The sequence below is a fragment of the Camellia sinensis genome, unplaced genomic scaffold, assembly GCF_055761805.1.
Source record: "Camellia sinensis isolate YWXY unplaced genomic scaffold, ASM5576180v1 Unanchor11, whole genome shotgun sequence".
In the NCBI taxonomy this organism is placed as follows: Eukaryota; Viridiplantae; Streptophyta; class Magnoliopsida; order Ericales; family Theaceae; genus Camellia; species Camellia sinensis.
Genome location: NW_028128989.1, coordinates 7,724,731 through 7,744,100, shown reverse-complemented (window position 1 = coordinate 7,744,100; position 19,370 = coordinate 7,724,731). Strand labels below are relative to the sequence as shown.

The 19,370-nt window shown below is 36.0% G+C and overlaps 2 protein-coding genes across 6 annotated transcripts; both read left to right on the top strand.

Moving 5' to 3' along the window:
- The first annotated feature begins 4,651 nt into the window (after positions 1-4,651).
- On the top strand, positions 4,652-19,364 carry LOC145788606 (uncharacterized). 5 transcript variants are annotated; one of them, XM_082911412.1, is made up of 8 exons: positions 4,652-4,789; positions 5,401-6,652; positions 16,749-16,901; positions 16,988-17,059; positions 17,759-17,994; positions 18,837-18,976; positions 19,058-19,179; positions 19,243-19,261. In XM_082911412.1, the coding sequence occupies exons 2-5, from the start codon at positions 5,408-5,410 to the stop codon at positions 17,864-17,866; spliced, it is 1,578 nt and encodes a 525-aa protein (XP_082767538.1). In that variant the 5' UTR covers positions 4,652-4,789; positions 5,401-5,407; the 3' UTR covers positions 17,867-17,994; positions 18,837-18,976; positions 19,058-19,179; positions 19,243-19,261. The 5 variants fall into 5 exon arrangements, with proteins under 5 accessions (XP_082767538.1, XP_082767541.1, XP_082767540.1 ...); XM_082911415.1 differs by having other exon boundaries at positions 18,872-18,976; positions 19,062-19,364; XM_082911414.1 differs by having other exon boundaries at positions 18,872-18,976; positions 19,058-19,364.
- Positions 12,995-16,729, top strand: LOC145814529 (uncharacterized). The gene is made up of 2 exons (XM_082911418.1): positions 12,995-14,568; positions 14,660-16,729. The coding sequence occupies exon 2, from the start codon at positions 14,772-14,774 to the stop codon at positions 15,297-15,299; it is 528 nt and encodes a 175-aa protein (XP_082767544.1). The 5' UTR covers positions 12,995-14,568; positions 14,660-14,771; the 3' UTR covers positions 15,300-16,729.
- Positions 19,365-19,370: the final 6 nt, after the last annotated feature.

The window sequence follows — 19,370 nt, the reverse complement described above, 5'->3', positions numbered from 1 at the left end:
CTATTAAATAAGAGTTACCACAACGGCAACCCAACCTAGTTGACTGGAGATCCCAAGATCTAAGTTCAAAGGGACAACCAAGTTGTGAATGACTCAGAAGAATCACTGGGGAGTCTAACTCCTACCCATTTCTATGATGAAATAGTGATGTCTGCAGCGTTTTAGGTTAAATAAAACTTTAAATGATTCTTGTATCTAGGTAAACCTAGTGGAGTATGGCAGGATACTTTTCATAAGAATCACCTATGTGAGTGTGAACTGGGCCGGTTCTATAAGACTTGTGAAGGGCTACAAGTCTTTAGAGCACTCATGAAGACCAGGTTGTTCAGGGCCAAAATGAACACTATAGTGAGAACTAAACTGTGTCTGGGGATATACTGTGTGAGTTCTATTGTCTTGGTTTACACAAACGGCTGAACAGTTCAAGACATCATGTTCACTGGTTAGCTAGTAAATCCGATAGTGTCTCACAAGGGAAGGTTCAAAGCCAAAAGCTACCTATCCTTTGCAGAATATTTTCAATTTCTGTACTCTCTGTAATTAGATCATGTTGTTGCATTTTCTCTCCGTCAAATTCCATTCATGTGGAGGATTGTCGGAAAAATGGTTTAATATAGGCATATTTTTGAGCCCTAATTTGAGTGGGCCCAAACAACGTTTGGGGTAGATCCGAAGAGGTGACGTGTTCCTTGCCGCGTGGTAAGTCACACGGTGAAGACGGAACGTCAAAACCATTTATGAGTGAATGGGAAGTTGACGTCGTTTTCGGGTCTAACATTAATTTTTTTGATAAAATTCATTTGAATTTTTTCAATAAAAATTATTGTGGGAATTTAATTTAATTCTAAATTCAAATTTTGAGTTCCTAAGTGGTTTCCTAAAATTTGTAATTGTGAGAATTTAATTTAATTCTAAATTCAAATTTTAGGTTCCTAAAAAGTTTCCTAAAGTTTGTACCTCATCATTTATTTATTTATTTAACTATTTCAATAGTTTAATATATATATATATATATTTAATTAGTTTAATATATATATATATATATATTTGAAATAGATTAAGTAAATAATAAAGTTCTACAGGTTTTTATTGTTGACCAACAGTTTCTTATTTAAAAGTTTGAATAATATGTTCAGAAGTTCCAACGGTCAAACAGGTTGGGCACCTGTTCATTACCATATTGCACCTTTTCGGGTCCATTGTTGTTGCCTATAAATACTTGGTATTTCCAACAGTCTTGGGTATGAAAAATCAGTCTAAAATTTTGTCTTTTTGCTGTCCAATTTTTCCCTAGTGCATTTATTCTTCATATTTAGTTTTAGAATAAATTAAAGAGAGTATAGATCACAGGTTTGATTCACCGAACAAATTGTTTGGAGTACTACTACAGTTTGTGAAGATCATTGTACCCTGGGAGATAGACGCCACTCAACCGTAAGTACCGTAGCGGGGCGAATCTGTCTTAAGGACAGAGTGTCACACACTCGACTTGGTCTTAATTTTAATTCGGTTCGATAAATAAATCTGGTATGTTATTTATTTATTTTGTTTGAATTTATTTCAAGTTATTTTATATACATAGAAGATTGTACCAACAAGTGTATTATTGAGTTATTCCTTCTCTCTTTTTAATTTTTTTTAAATTATGTTAAAATTTTAATTTTATAGTCCGTCTTGTCGAGATAAACTTTAAAAAAAAAAACACTAAAGGCAAAAATAAGTCCAAAAAAAATTATTTATTTTAACTTATTTTTGATTTCTCTAGATTTTTTTTTGAATTTTTTAAAAAAAAACATAATTTTTTTATTTGTCTTGTCAAACTAAATCTAAAAACTTAAAACATTTTAAAAAATTTTAAAAATGGATAAATTATATTTACACCCCCTAAGGTTTAAGTTTAATACATATCATCTTGACGTTTGAAAAATTACACTAATCCTTTGTCATTGTAATTATTTAAACGAAATGAGAACACTGAATTCACACACTCTCTATTTTCTTACTTTGCTTTACTTCTTCTATTTTTTTTTCTTTTAATTTTGCTTTACTTTTTTTTTTTAATATAATTTTTTCTATTTTTTATTAAGAGTTATTATTTTTTATATAAACAAAGATTTGTGAAACGAGACTATTAATCATAAGAATGAGAATATAATTTTTGGAACGTCAGGAGATGAAATATAATTGAACCAAACTTAAAGGATGTCAATGTGTACTTTACTCCAAAAAAAAAAAAAAAAACAGCGGTGCTAGAAGCCTCGAATTTGCCTCGACAACATTTTTTTTTTTGGGTGGTGGCTGTGTTAGTTAGTTATTTTATTTACTTATTTTTTTTTTTAAGGGTGGTTTATGTGTAAGAATGTGTCAAAAAATTAAACATTTCACACCAACTCATCGTATAAAATTATATGAAATTAACAAAATTTAACCAACAGTCTAACTGATTAGTTAATTTTATCACTCAACCAGTCCAACTTAATTGACTGATCAGTTAAGCTGCTGGTTAAATTTTGTTAATTTCATATAATTTTGTACGATAAGTTGGTGCGGAATGTTTAGTTTTTTGGCACACCCCTACACATAACCACCTTTAAAAAAAAATATCAAACCAACATAGCCCAACAAATAAAATAAAATAAAATAAAATAAAATAAATAACATAGCCCAACAAATAGAAGAAAAAAAAAAAAAAACTCAGCCTATCTAGTTTGATAAGGTGAGTGAGTGGAGTTGGACTTTATAAACATATAGACTGAGTTAGTACAAGATGTCTAATACATATAACCACCCTTATAAAAAATATATAAATAAATAAAAAAAAACAAAGGGGTATTTTTTTTAAGGTCCCTGATATTATGATTTTATAGTATAAAGGACATCAAATATTTTCATGATGTCTAAGGTCCCTTAACAGGATCCAGAGAAATTTCAGTCCTAGAGAAATTCTCTCCAGAGAAAATTGAAATCCAGAGAAATTTCAGTTCTAGAGAAATTCTCTCCAGAGAAAATTGAAATTTCTCTGAGTACCAAATAAATCCAGAGAAAATTGTGGAAAGGAAATTTGTATGGCTATCTAGGAAATTTCTTTGACTTCGCAAATTTCTCTGGCTCTATTAACTACAATTAAACCCATGTCTGACAAACCCACAAACCCACAAATTTCTCTGGTCCAAAACTAGAGAAATTCTCTTCAAACCAGACAAAACAGAGAAACTCTTTGGATTGAAACCAGAGAAATTCTTTCTATTTACAGTAAAGTTGTATTTTTATGAGCAGAACTTGGTGATTGTACATTGATCTAGGAAATTTCTCTGACTTCACAAACCAGAGAAATTCTCATCTCCAATCCAAAGAAATTCACTTAACCCAGATAAATTCTCTCTCTCCAACCCAAACCAAAGAAATTCTTCCTCTCCAATCCAGAGAAATTCCAATTTCTGTGATTGGGATGCCAGAGATGGAGGCAAATTTCTCTGCTTTAACATCATGGGCAACTTTGTATACATCAAGAAGATAAATAACTAATAAAAAACCTCAATTCAATTCAATTCAATGGGATTCTTAAATAAGAACCAACCATATATGTACTAACTAACAAAAAGCAATTTCTCATTTTCTTTCTGATTTTTCATTTCATTTATTTTCTTTCCCCTACCCTTCATGCTTTGTTTGGAGAATAGATTTACGTAGAGATTTGTTGATGGAAAAAGTGAAGGAAAAAAAAAATTCTACTTCATTCACTTTTCCATTCATTTTTCTTCTCTCTCCTCAAATCCTTTCACTAATCCAAAGTTCCAAACACAAACACCTCATTTCTTCGAGAATAGGCAAAATATGTCTTCTATTATCTTGGTAGCTGAAAAAGAAAATGCTGGAAAGGAATTTAAATTGGAGAACCAAAAATTCACAAAACTGTTCGAACCACAGAAACATGCAGTTTTTCCCAGATCATGTTGATTTGTCTTTTGGATCCTCCTCTCCAATCAGATCGTCGTAAGTAACAGGTACCGTCATTCTATCATGAACAGATGTCCGTTTCCTCTCAGCATCAGACTGCTCAAGTTGGTTTTGCACATGAGCTTTCGGCCCTCACGTCCGCCGCGAAGAACCTCAGCAGCACCGCGCGAGAGACGAGCTCGATGTCGCGGATCTTCAGTCCGGCGTAGGAGATGAAGATGAACGCCTAGATCGCGAGGGCTTCGGAGACGAGGATGTATGCGATTGCGATGAGAGGGAATGAGAGGAGGAGAACGAGGCCGGGAATCTCCACTGGGTAAAGCTTTGGGAAGTGTTGGAAGATGAGGAGAACTGAGAGTCGGGTTGTTGGGGGTGGCGGTGGGTCAGATGATGAAGATAGTATAAAGGACTGAAATTTCTCTGATGTATGTTTAGGGACCTTAGACATCAAAAAATAATTTTGTGGATCTCTTCTATTACGAAAAGTGAGAGAGGAACCCTAAACCAATTTTCCCAAAACCAAACACGCATGGAAATAAAAAAAAGAAAGAAAGAATTTCGAGGCAATTTAGAGGCCTCCAATTCAAGGCCACAAGCATTAATAATAAAAAAAAATACACTACAAGGAAAAAAAAAAAAAAATAATAATAATAATAATAATAATTGTACTTCCCAAAACTCCCCTAAATTCCCAAATCGGTTGGTTCGTCATAGGTACCCGCCCCATGTTTTGACAAACAGCGGGTCTTGTATTTTACTTCACTCTCTCTCTCTCTCTCTCCCCTCCGGCGCGGCGACTCTCTCCGTCGGCTCTGACCACGGTTCCGGCTAGGTGAGTCTCTGTCTGGTTCTCTCGTTGTCTCTTTCATAGTAATTGTTTCTCTGAGATGGGTGTGTTGGAGCTATGGGTAATCTTCACATTCCTTCTTGTGTTCTCTTCACGAGTTCATTTGAATTCCCTAAACCTCACATGCAATTTGAACGATCTCAAGGCCCTAGAATGAATGATTGGAAAACTAAACTGGTTATTGTATGTATGAATCGATGCTTCAATTATAGAATTAATATTTTCTTTGACTCTTGATTGGGTTCATCCAAGTTTAGTTGTAGCTATTGATTCTGTTTCTCTGATTTTTTATTTTTTATTTCAAAACCAGTAGCACAATTTTTTGTTCGACACGGCAGATTCTAAAAATCTAGTCCAAGAATTGTTTTTATTTTCCAAACAAACCACAATTTTATTTGATGAGGTTTGATTGGTTATGATTATATGTGATGGTTCTGTGGTGATTTTAAATCAAACAGGCTGCTGATTTTTATTCAAAACTTCTTCTTTTTTCCCCCCCACAATTTGAATAGTGCTGCCAAATAAAGTTGGGAACTTTCTTCATAATTTGAATTCCCGAATTAAAACTATAAACTTAAGTAGTTTCTTTAATGCAGCTATAGCATGTGCTTGGAGATGCAATTCATGTTCCATGGCAAGCCGCATTCAGGTTCATTTGTTCATGGCAGCTCGCCACTCTTCCCTGGTTGTCTGAAATATCTCAATTGTCAAAAAAAATTCCAGATATTTAATTGTTCATATCATCCCCTGCAATGCAATAGAGTCATAGATTTTGATGTTAATGCAATTGGGAGTAGTTCAAATACCATCAAGAGCTCAATTTCACACCCATGTGGTTCCGAAACTAGAGAGGAACTTTCCCGCGAGGGATACAACAATCTTATATGTGAGCTGTGCAGAGTGGGGGATGCTGATGAGGCTATGGCATTGCTTGCCCAAATGGAGGCTCTGGGCTTTCGTCCAAATGCAGTATCTTACACTTTCTTGATTACAGCTCTTGGAAATGTTGGCAGGACTTTGGAGGCTGATGCAATTTTCCAAGATATGATACGTTTAGGGTTTAAGCCTGGGCGAAAGGTGTACAATGTCTTGCTCAGAGGCTTCTTGAAGAAAGGCCTCTTAAGGCTTGCAGATAAGGTTCTAGTGGCAATAGATGATTTGGGTATTAGGAGGAATCAGGAAACATATGAGATCCTTCTAGATTATTATGTCCATGCTGGGCGCCTGCCAGATACCTGGTCAGTTATTGGTGAGATGAAACAAGAGGGGTTACAACTAAATTCATTTGTGTATAGCAAGGTTATTGGACTTTACAGGGACAATGGGATGTGGAAGAAAGCAATGGGCATTGTGAGAGAAATAAAGGAGACGGGGGTGCCACTGGACAAGAAGATTTACAATAGCATCATCAATACATTTGGGAAATATGGCGAGTTAGGAGAAGCCTTAGAAGTGTTTGAGAAAATGCAACAAGAAGGCATAAAACCTGACATCACAACATGGAATTCGTTGATCAAGTGGCATTGCAAGTTTGGGGATGTTGCTAATGCTCTTGAGTTGTTTGCAAAGATGCTAGAACAAGGGGTATATCCTGATCCAAAGATCTTCATTACCATCATTAGTCGTTTGGGGGAGCAGGGAAATTGGGATATGATGAAGAAGAACTTTAAGAATATGAAATGTAGAGGGCATAAAAAAAGTGGAGTCATTTATGCTGTTTTGGTTGATATTTATGGTCAGTATGGAAGATTTTTGGATGCAGAAGAATGCATAAATGCTTTAAAGTTGGAAGGCATTCAGCTTTCAGCTAGTGTCTTTTCTGTGCTGGCAAATGCTTATGCCCAACAGGTGTGTTCCCCTTTCATTGGCATACTAAATTTCTAGGGTAAATATATGATTCCTAAACATAATTTTCTTATAGTTCTTCGTACATTTTGTTTGTACTTAATATAATTTATATTTTCTTCATACTTGGCTTGGCAGTTGGATGGCACTATATAATTTATCATATGATTGAAACCTAGTGGTAGAGAGAAAATGTTGAAAAATTTCGGTAATGGGAAGTGGATAGTGAGTTCAAGATGTAAAAGATGCCATTAATTTGCAAAAGCCAGAATTGAGCACATCCCATGTTGCTTGTAATTTCATGGTTGAACACCTTTTCTTTTTGTTTCATTGAAGAAACTGAATGCGGTGAAGTAAATGATATCATGACATGGAGAAAACTCACGGTTTTATACATTTATTTAGAACTGAATCAAACTCTAGCAAGTAGCAACATAAGTGTTTTGGATATCTTGGAACTTGGGAAGTGTGCTTTGTTTGAAAGATGCTTTTGAAGCAGGAATTAAACTGTTTGGGAAAGACAACTTGGAAGCTCAATTGGGTGATTTCATTTTGTTTATATGGTTTGTGTTAGAATAGAAAATAGTATTACTTATATTTTATTCTTATTTGATTTTATTTTCCCTTGATTGATGTTGATTGGTGTAATGGGTTGGCCCATAATTTATGCCTTATGGCACTCCTGTAATTATTCATTATTATCAATATAAAAGGAGATGAGGTCTAACTCATTCCCTATATGTTTATCTTCTTTAAACTTACATGGTATCAGAGTGATCAATAATGGTAGGAGGAAGTATAGCAAAGCGGCGACTTTCCTCATTCTGCACAAAAGCAAAGGCTTCTTGGAGAGATGGAAGCACATCCATGCCGAGTACTCTACTCTGAACAGGATTATACTCCACATTTACACCCTCTAAGAACTTGAAGACCCGCTCTTTCTCCACAAACTTCTGGTGACCAGTAGAATCAGTGGGACACACAAGCTTGTAATTCTAAAGGTGATCAAGTCGCTTCCACCCATTGCTAAGGAAAGCAAAATACTGGAGGATAGTCATCTCACCTTGTACTGACCTCTCAATGGAGCGATGTAACTCAAAAGCCCATGAGAAGTTCCCTTTCCTGGAGTAAGTAGTCGTTATGACCTCCCAAATATCTTGGACAATGTCCATAGACAAATAGCCCTCTCTAATCTCCGGAACCATAGAATGGATCAACCAGCCCATAATCAGAGAATTGGTGATCTCCCACTGGTTATAATGAGGGTCTATGATACTGGGTATCTGGATCCTCCCATCAACAAATTCCATCTTCCCTCTGCTCTTCAAGAAAATAGTCAGACTCTGCGACTACTCTAGGTAATTTTGACCATTGAATAGGGAAGTGGTGATTTTAAAGCCAGTGTTGAAGTTATTAGTTATAGTGGAAGGGATAACAGAACTCTCGCCCTGAGGTGGTTGAGAGGTAGTAAATTCACTAGTCAAATCTGCTATAGACACTCTACTAACTATTCCTCAAACACGATGTCAATCACAAACGCGGAAGATGAGAATAAGCACAACAGTAACTATAAAAGCATAATCAAATAATCTGCAGTGAGAACCACTTTCCCCTAATAGGATCGTGGGACACGCATTTCAAAGGATAGACAACGGGTCACATCAAGAAGGTGGCGATTTTTCTGTTCTGCAACACCATTTTTTTGAGGAGTATTAGTGCAAGAAGTTTGGTGAATAATGCCATGAGTTGCAAAATAACTAGCAAGACCAGAGTCAAGATATTCTCCCCTCTTATCAGAATGCAAAATTTTGACAACCGCCCTAAACTGAGTGCAAACCATGCTGTGGAAGTTTTGAAATACAAAAAACACTTCACTCTTGTCTTTCATCAGATATACCCAAGTGGTCCTAGAACAATCATCGATGAAAGTGACAAACCATTTTTGACCCTTTAAAGACACAAAACGGGAGGGACCCCATATATCAGAATGAATCAAAGAAAAGAAACTGAATTTTTATTAATAGAAGGAGCAAAAGAAGCTCTGTATTGTTTTTCAAGTTGACAAGACTCATATTGAAAATCAGACACATTATTTTTCTCAAAAACAAAAGGAAATAAATACTCAAGTAGTAAAAAGGAGGGATGTCCTAAGCGACGGTGTCAAAACCAAAGGTCTTCTTTAGAGGATGGTAACTGAAGAGATGAATGAGCCAACTTGTCTGTCTAATCCAGAATGTAGAGACCATGTTCTTCTCTACCACGGCCAATCCTCTCCCTCGTGATAAGGTCCTGAAAAAGACAATAATCAGGAAAAAAACGTCACGCTACAATTTAAATCACGAGTAATACGATTCAAAGATAAAAGGTTAACACTAAAATTGGGAACATGGAGTACAGAGACTAAAGGAAGGGAAGAAGTAGCATGAATTAAACATTTCCCTGACACAGACGGTCAACTTCTGGATATTGCACATTTGTTGGAGGCAATCTAGTCACGTGACGAAGTAAGAAACATAATGTGGTTGCTAGATCTAGTGCTGAGGCAGAATTCAGGACTATGGCACAGGGCGTATGTGAGTTGCTATGGATTAGATTATTGTTGGGAGACTTAGGGATATATCAGATTGATTCCATGAGATTGTACTGTGACAACAAGGCCACAATCAACACAGCTCATAATTTAGTTCAACATGACAGAACCAAGCATGTAGAGATTGATAGGCACTTCATCAAGGAAAAGCTCACTAGTGGCACCATATGTACTCCATTTGTGAAGACTAGGAGTCAACTAGCAGATGCTCTCACTAAGGGAATAGGGAGCAAACCATTTCATGGCATTTTCAACAAGTTAGGCATGAGAGATATCTTCGCATCAGTTTGAGGGGAAGTGTTAGAATAGGAAATAGTATTACTTATTTTTTATTCTTATTTGATTTTATTTTTCCTTGATTGATGTTGATTGGTATAATGGGTTGGCCCATAATTTATGCCTTATGGCACTCCTGTAATTACTCATTATTATCAATATAAAAGGGGATGAGGTCTAACTCATTTCCTATCTCTTTCTCTTCTCTAAACTTATAGTTTGAACCTCATCCTACACTTTCTATATCTACTTTTTGCTTTTTGAAAGTTATGAATTATATTTATCTTACATTCAATACCCTAAAATTATGCTTATGTCCTTTGTTGAGGACTAGTAATTATCATAAAGAAAGGAACAAAAAACATTAAGGCCTGGTTTGGGGTGTTTCAAAAAAGCCAAAAAAGTTACAAAAAAAAACAAAAAAGTTATCACTGTTCACAAATTAAAAATATTAAAAAATTAATATACATAATATTTTAATCAAACAAACTTTACACAATTTTCGGGGCTGAATTGACCCTTTAGTACCGTGAGAGGGGAAAAAAAAAGAATTACATATATAAAATCACTAAGTTGGACGGAAATGTTGGGCCCATGGGGGCCACCACGTGTCCCGTTTTGATAATACGAACCGCTGAATATGTAGAACTCGTCCAGAACTATATGCCTATAAAAAATTACGTTAATCGGAAATCGCTAACTACATGATCAAATCAGTTTTGTATAAAAAATGGATGGTGTTATAGTTAACAGTTGATAAGAAAAAATAACACGATCAGATAGCTATTGATATCCAACCAACGTGATTTTTTATAAGCATATAATACTCGACGAGTTCTACGCATTGACGGTTCTGATTAGCAAAACGGGACCTGTGATGAGCCCCAACAGGCCGAACAACACAGTCCAATTCAAACCCGAAAAGTAGGCAATCATTTCCCATCTCATACCAACCCACTAGCTTGCCCAATATATACGGCCGAATCCACTAACTTCTCTTATACACTTATTTATACAATTTTTTAATACACATTTTTTTGGAAAAAGTCAAAAAGTTAACCAAAACATCCATCTTTTTTTCCTCAACTTTTTAGTCTAAAAGGACAAAAAGTACATTTATTTAGGACACCCCAAACAACCCCTAAAATAAATAGAATCCTCAGAATTTTTGGCACAATCATCTGTACGAGTTGTTTGGATTGTTTTGACCTTGCGTACTGTCATGAACCGAACCCGCTCCCATGGGTTAAAGACATAACCGGCTAGTAATCCTGAGATTATCTACAGCCTCAAACCAAACCAGACATAACTCATCAGAGTAAAGGGGCCAAACGGAAGCAAAATTTAAAACTTTGTCCATAGAGTTGTGCTTACATGGCACATCATAACAAACCATGCATATACATATTAATAACTCACATCAGAAAATACAGTAACGCAAAGTTCTGTACAGACACGATCATTCAAGTCTAGGTCAGCCAATCAAAACTATATACAACGTATCCAAAGTCCTCGCCAACATGACAAAATAAAATAAGATAGCAAAAGGGCGAAGACAAGTCTCGTGCGTGAGACGCAAGGGCTGACTCTTCAAAACCTTGGTTGTTCCACGCAAACTTCACTGAGGTTGGGTTTGGACCTCTCTTGGCTCACTTGCAAAAACATGAATGAGCGCGAGCGAAAGCCTAGTGAATAATATCAATAAAGGAGATACATTGGAATAATATACATCAGACGGCCTTGGGCCCAATTCATATTTCTATCTAATACATATATATATATATATATAGATCAAGTAACTGCGATTTCGAACACATCAGACGGCCTCGGGCATAATCTGTTCATGTCGAACTGGCCTTTGGCCCATTCATACTTTCATATCAAATTGGCCTTTGGCCCATTCATACTTTCATTTATGTCAGACTGGCCTCTGGCCCATTCATTCTATCATTCATGTCAGACTGGCCTCTAGCCCATTTATTTGGCCTAACAAACATTGTCCACCATTCAAATTAACGAACTTATAAGACTTACATAGAAGTAAGCAATTGGACAAACAACACATTTCAGATATCTTTATTAAGATATTACTCACAGTGATCGGCTGGATGATTTGCCCTGGAGCTTGACCCTACACATTACATAACACATATGGGTCACAAATGATTCAATCTGTTCTTAATTCACATATTCCTCTTCAGACTTTATTCTTATCCTTTTAACTCATTTACAATGCTCAATGCGTGCCTAAGAGTGCTTAGAAGTGAAAGAGAACGGAAAACGAAACATAGAACGCATTTACAAAATTTCAGAAATAGGGGTCCCTGCTCGAGCGTGGACTTCCCCTCTCGAGCGGACCGAATATGTCTGCAAAAGTATTGGTTGCCTCGTTTTTACGCTCGAGCGTGAACTTGGACGCTCGAGCTGAAGGTCATCCTACATAGCTCCCCGCTTGAGCGTGAACTTCCCCGCTCAAGCGGACATCCATGCCTGCAAAAATACTGGGAGTCCGTATTTTACGCTCGAGCGGCGGTTCCCCCGTTCGAGCGGACGTCAAGAAATCTGGGTTTTCCAGAACTGATCTTGAGCTCAAATTCAACATTCAAATCAACATATCTTGTATATTATGGCTCAAATTTCACATATACATATACTAACATGGTACAAACACCAAATCTATGAAGCATGGATATTCCAAAAATGGTGCCGTGGCAGTGTCCTACACGCGGACACACTGGGGACACGTACGGGACACGCCCGGGACACGCCAGATGGCGTGTCCCTTTAATATAATGATTTTTTTGGAAGGGGACACGGCGGAGACACGCGTTAAATTTTTTATATTTATTTGGGGTCAAAGTATAATATTTAAAAAGTTTAAAAAAAAAAAAACCAACGGGCAAAGCCCTAATCGAACCACTGAGGGATTAAATGAGTAAAATCAGACCTGCGAAGCCCTTCTCTCTCTCAGTCGAAGCCCTCTGAAGTCGATCGAAGATCTCTCTCTCAGTCGCAGCCCTCCAAAGTCGATCGTAGACCTCCAATCCAGTCGCCTCAGTCTCTGTTTCAGTCGATCCAGTCGTCTTCGACCTTCGATCCAGTCGTCTTCAAAGGTAAGCCCTCTTTCGCCTTTGTCTCTCTTTCGCGCTCTCTCTCTCTCTGCTTTGCTTTCGGTTCGATTGAGACTGAGACTAATTTTTATTTTTATTTTTATTTTTTTTATACGTTTATATATAATTATATGTGAGACTTCTTTTATTTTTATTTTTATTTTTATTTGTTTATACGTTTATATATATAGAAGACTTTTTTTTTTTTTTTGTAATTATATGTTTATATATATGTATATATATAAAATTGTATTTAAAAAATAATAATTATAGGTTTATATATATATATACAGTATGTAAACTCTGTTTTTTATTTTTTATTTTTTATCCTTCTAATGTTAATTTTAATTAATAGGAAAAATGTCTAGTTCAAATTCTGCCAATAACACACAATCTGCCTTTAATGCTGAAGATGATAAGCCACTGTGGAAATATGTGACTAGATTAGAAAAATTTGGTGCAAGATGGGGGAATTATACTTTTCAATGTAACTTTTGTCGGGTTACACGTAAAGGTTCATACACTAGGGTAAAAGTCCATTTGATGCAAATTAAAAATCAGGGGATAGAAGTGTGTCCAAAAGCAACAAGTAAGGATAAAGCTGATTTTGAGAGAGTAATTGCAGAAGCAGAGTTGAAATTGAAAAACTCTAGGTTGAAGAAAGTCCCATTGCCTCCTCCTAGTTCAAGTGCATCATTAGGTTTATGTTTTAATGAACCAGAGGAGATGTATGGATCAAAAAGGAAGAGGTCAACTGCTATTGGGAGTGGAAGTAGTAGTAACCCTGTTCTGAAAGCATTTAACATTGGGGCTCGAGAAAGACTAAATAGTGAGATAGCTAGAATGTTTTATTTAGCAGGCTTGCCATTTCATTTGGCAAGAAATCCTTACTATGTTAGTGCATTTACTTTTGCTGCAAATAACAACATACAAGGATATGTACCACCTGGATATAATATGTTGAGAACTACATTGCTTCAAAAAGAAAGGATAAACATTGATAGGTTGTTAGACTCTATTCGAGGCACATGGAGAGAGAAGGGTGTGAGTATAGTCAGTGATTGATGGAGTGATTCCGAACGGAGGCCATTAATAAATTTTATGGCTGTTACCGGAGGTGGGCCTATGTTTCTTAAAGCAATTGATTGTTCAGGGGAAACAAAAGACAAGTATTTTATTTCCAACTTGATGAAGGAAGTAATTATGGAGGTTGGGTCTAAAAACGTGGTTCAAGTAATTACAGATAATGTTGCAAATTGCAAGGCAGCGGGGCATCTAATTGAAGCACAATTTCCTCACATCTTTTGGACTCCTTGTGTTGTGCACACCCTCAATCTTGCCTTGAAGAATATTTGTGCTGCCAAGAATGTGGAAAATAATTCAGTTGCATTGGAAGAGTGTAATTAGATTAGTGAGATTGTGGGTGATGTGATGATGATCAAGAATTTTATTTGTAATCCTTCCATGAGGTTGGCAATGTACAATGAGTTTGTGAGTTTGAAGCTTCTTTCAGTTGTCGAAACACGCTTTGCTTCTTCCATTGTCATGCTTAAGAGGGTCAAGTTGATAAAGCAAGGTTTCCAAACAATGGTAATCAGTGACAAATGGAGTTGTTATAGGGATGATGATATTGGTAAGGCCAAGTTTGTGAAGGATAAGTTGTTGAATGACTTTTGGTGGGATCAAGTCAACTACATATTTTCCTTTACTGCTCCTATTTATGACATGATTAGAGTTTGTAACACCGATAGACCTTCTCTTCACTTAGTATATGACATGTGGGATACAATGATAGAAAAAGTGAATATGGTGATATATAAGCATGAAGGAAAGTGACTAGAAGACGAGTCTACATTCTATAATGTAGTACATCAGATTCTTGTAGACCGGTGGAACAAGAACAACACACCACTTCATTGCTTGGCACACTCATTGAATCCAAGGTAATTACAACACAATTTACTATTTTTATTAATTTAAGTTTAATATTATTCTTTCATATTTATAATGAGTAGTACTTTTTTTTCATTTTAGGTATTATAGTGATGTGTGGCTTCATGAGGATCCAAGCCGAATTCCCCCACATAGGGATGAGGAGGTTTGTCTTGAGAGAAAAAAGTGCTTGAAAAGGTTCTTTGATGATCCAATGGAGTGCACTAAAGCAAATTTGGAGTATGCTAAGTTCTCAACAAAAGAGGGGCCATTTGCTGACATTGATTCCATTGGAAATAGATGTGATATGGATCCTCATAGTTTGTGGGTTGTTCATGGTGCATCTGCATCCACTCTTCAATCTTTGGCTTTAAGGCTACTTGTGCAACCTTCTTCTTCATCATGTGTTGAGAGGAATTGGAGTATATACTCTTTTATCCATTCAATGAGAAGAAACAAGATGACACCCCAACGTGCAGAGGACTTGGTTTTTGTTCATAGCAACCTCCGTCTTTTATCAAGGAGAACCCCACAATACCTTGAAGGAGAGACCCAGTTATGGGATATTGCGGGCGACACATTTGATTCATTTGATGATGTTGGGATGCTTGAGGTTGCAAATCTATCACTTGATGAACCTGAGATGGAGGTTGTGTTGTTTACAGATGATGGAGGTGCAAACGAAGAAAAAGGTGGTGATGCTAATGATGATGAAGATGCGCAAGAAATTGGATCTACTTGAAGTTTTGAAAGGCCTACTTCTTTTCTTTTCTTTTCTTTTCTTTTTCCTTCTTCTTTGCCTCTTATTTAGTGCTTTTGTGAAGAATATTGATGGATGTTGGATGTTTTCCCCTTATATTTATTGTTGGATGTTGGATGTTGAATCTTTTGCCTCTCTTATATTTATTGAATTAATGGTATTATGTTATTGTTTGTTAATTTTGATTTAGAATGAATGTAATACGAATCTACATAACACATAAAAATATATATATAAAAAAAAAAAAAAAAAATTCGCCGTGTCCCCCGCCGTGTCTGTGTCCCCATATTTTGGAAATTGCCGTGTCCCGTGTCCGTATCCGTATCCGTGTCCGTGTCCGTGCTTCATAGCACCAAATTACAACATTATGAAGCTCAATTCCATGAATTACTTACATGCATGTTCCAAATTGCACCAAACTTGTTTCCATCATAACAATTCCATGAATTTCAAACCCATCTTCTTATGGATGGTACATGCATGTGAAACACAACTTCTATTCTCAACTTACATGATGAAGAGATGGTCAAAATATGAGCTTCAACTAAAATCTCACATGGTTTGTACATTTTGTGCTCAAACATGCAATTTCAAAGCAATTTCTCACATGCATGTGCATATTGACTTCCAATTCAACAAAACCAACTCAATTCCATCACTTATAACACAATTCTTGCTCTTAATCATCAATCAACTTTAAATTCACAAGATTACAACATTAAACTCCTGAATTTACTTACCTAGAGGCTCAAATCTTTCAAATTATAGTTAGCTTTTGAGTGTGGCTTCAAGATTACCAAGTTCCCTAGCCAATTCTCTTCCTTGAGCTTCCTTTCTCACTAACTTTGGCTCCCCTCTCTCTCTAGAGCATAATTTCAGATGTTAGAGCATAATTTCAGATGTTGAGCTCAAAAAAAAGCAAAGTAAGGGTGTATAATGGCCCTTTAAAAGCTCCCTCTCAAATACAATTATTTAATATTAAATAATTGGGCACCATTTTATTAATTTAATCTATTTAATTTGATCCGAATCAATTTCCAATTAAATTTCACCGTAGGCTCTAAAAATTATGTCAATCACAATGGCGTAGTCAATTTCGGGTTTTGTGGCCGATAAGACCTTCAATTTAAATTCCAAAACAGATAATCAAACAGATATTCCTATGATGAAAAGATAGAAATTCAAAACCACATATTTTCACATAAATGGCACACAAAATCATATTAGACACATAATCACATTCATAATAAGGACCAATTAGCATAATATGGAACATGGTTATCACACGTACAGTGCTCAATTATTTAAATCTTGCTTACTTTGTGTGATGAAGTTATGCATGATAATATAATCAAGAATATTTTTGCAAGTTATTTATTGCTTTATGCCTACTTATTCACAACACACTTAATTATTTGATTTTTTGTGCAGGGATTATGTGAACAGACTGTAAAGGTTCTTCAACTCATGGAAGTAGAAGGAATTGAACCAAACCTTGTAATGCTGAATGTATTAATCAATGCATTTGGTATTTCTGGAAGGCTTTCGGAGGCATTATCTGTTTATCACAGTATAAAAGAAAGTGTAGGACCTCATATTTCTTGATCTATTTACTTCTAAAATACACTGCTAGATTGTTTGTTACTGACAATAGTCTTGTTGTTCTGAAGGGTGTTAGTCCTGATGTGGTTACCTATAGCACACTTATGAAGGCATTTATGAGAGCAAAGAAGTTTGACCAGGTCTGCTATATCTTAGTCTTGATCTAATAATCATATCTTGGTGAAAATTTTACTAGCACATTCTTTCCAAGTTACACGCATCATTTCTTCCATTTTAATTTCATTCTGCTTGGATTTTCAGGAAGATTTAAAAGAAATGAAAATTTGAAATTTATTGCATGTTCAAGAGTGTCTAGTTTTATGCAACTCTCGCCAATGAAATGCTGCCTAACCCTTGGAATTTATTTCTGCGTTGGGCCTTGCTTTGTGTCTAGGAGACTGATCCTTAAATCCCCAAATTATAGGACAGAATGACATGGATGAATTATTGAATTCTTCAATTTATCATCCTTTATATTTTAGGGCATACTAAATTGTGAATGGAAAATATCCAACATGGCTTTTTTGCTAGTATTGAATTATACTTGCAACAAAATAGTGACCTGAGAAAGCAAATGGGCTAAATAATACTGAACAAAGAGTATGTTCCTTATCCCCAGTTGGACATGCCTTTGTGTGCATATTCAATTTGTGTGTGGGACACACATGTAGTGGTTGTGTTGTGTTGTGTTCAAGATGGGTACTTCATTTATTTTAAAGTGCAAGTGTAAAGTAAAATTTAGATCCCAATTTTATGAGAGAAATTAGAGTTCCAATTGAAGAATTGTATTTCCTTTCTACAGCTTTTTAACCAATTCATTTAACTGGTTTTCTGACCAGATCCCTGTAATATACAAGGAGATGGAATCTGCTGGATGTACACCGGATAGGAGGGCTAGAGAAATGCTGCAAAATGCGTTAATGGTCCTTGAACAGAGACACTTATAGTGTTACATTTGATCTCCAGCTCCTTTGCCTCTGCCTGTAACAGACTGTATATATAATCATACTCCAGAGTACTTCTAATACTCGTAATCACCACGATTTCTGGGATTCCAATCATATTGCTGAAGCAGGTAAGGATTTATTTTCGACCATGTGATATTTGGATATCTCATTACATGTTCTGCTTTTGATACGTAAGTGCCCATTTCATTTTAATTCACTCTGAATTCTCACTCAGTATTGTCTTTGTACTCCCATTTTTCTCGTTGTGCTCATGTTTGAAAAGTTTGCCTACTATTATTCTGAAATGGCTGCTGTGCATTGCCTCACACTTAGTGCAGAGGCTTTGACCCTCTTGATTGGGGGTGTTTGGGATGAGAAGTTTGGGCTAAAATAGCCAATAAAGACAAAAAAATGTTAAAATAACCAACAAGACAAAATGTCACATCCTACACATCAATCAATCACTTTTTTTGTCACAACCGTATATTCAATTACAAAAAAATCCACAAATCATCCCAAACACTACTTTTTTTCATCTCATAAAATAGCTAAAAAGCCAACTAAAATAGCCAAGGTTCCAAACGGGGCCGATATATTTCTCAAAATTGAAGGCTTAAGAGGACCAAAAGTACTGCAATGAATTTTTTTTTTTTTGGAAAGTGAATACTAAACTAAAAACATTATCCAGAATGTTGTTGATGTGCATCTTTCCTAATTACTAATGGAGTTTGGGGCCTTGAATGCTAATGTCATGGTATTGCACATTTCTCTCTTTCCTTCTTTACGTACATGTGTTCATATATAATACATACGATTCTTTCTTGTCCCTAATCCAAGACAAATTAGGAAACTTGAAGTTCCATATCTGATACTCTTCTGTTTTGGCATTATTTGTATGGTTTTCTAACATTCCAGCAATGTCTATACTGCTTTCTTTTGCTCTTAGATGAATGCTAAATCTCTTTTGCAGCACCAAACTTGAAGTTTTGGGAATTGTGGTTGCAGTGTCAAAGAATGGTGAATGACAAGAACTGGACTGTTTTCTCTTCCCTCCCGAGTCGCAACTTAGCTGGTCAAACTGCAAATTGAGCATTGGTTTGGATCTCTGAGGTATCTTCTGCTCTCTTGGATTTCATGTATATATACATCTGTTCAGGTAGAGAAGCATTGATTCCCTCCCATTGTTGGCAGATAGATACCAAAAGGCATGTCCTTTCCTAGAACATAGATTCTACAGATGATCAGATGATATGCCCGGTTCAATGTCCACCATAGAGCCATATGCGTGTCATAAAAAAACCAGGGATTTTAAGGTGAAGAAACTGAATTATCAACTAAGGATTTGGAATGTGAATCTTGAAATTGAATAATTGCAGGAGGCTCAACAATAACTGGAAACAAGAAAACAAAGCTAAAGTGTTTGAATGTGCAACATCAATGTTGTCTCCATCCGTTATGCTACAAGTCACAAAGTTGAGATTGGTTCCCAGAGAAGATGGTAACA

Excerpts from the sequence above, each read along its gene's own strand:
- LOC145788606 (XM_082911415.1), top strand. The coding sequence starts at position 5,408 with ATGTGCTTGGAGATGCAATTCATGTTCCATGGCAAGCCGCATTCAGGT. Across the intron at positions 6,653-16,748 it reads CAAATGCTTATGCCCAACAG|GGATTATGTGAACAGACTGT; the intron begins GTGTGTTCCCCT and ends TTTTTTGTGCAG. Across the intron at positions 16,902-16,987 it reads ATCACAGTATAAAAGAAAGT|GGTGTTAGTCCTGATGTGGT; the intron begins GTAGGACCTCAT and ends GTTGTTCTGAAG.
- LOC145814529 (XM_082911418.1), top strand. The coding sequence starts at position 14,772 with ATGGAGTGCACTAAAGCAAATTTGGAGTATGCTAAGTTCTCAACAAAA.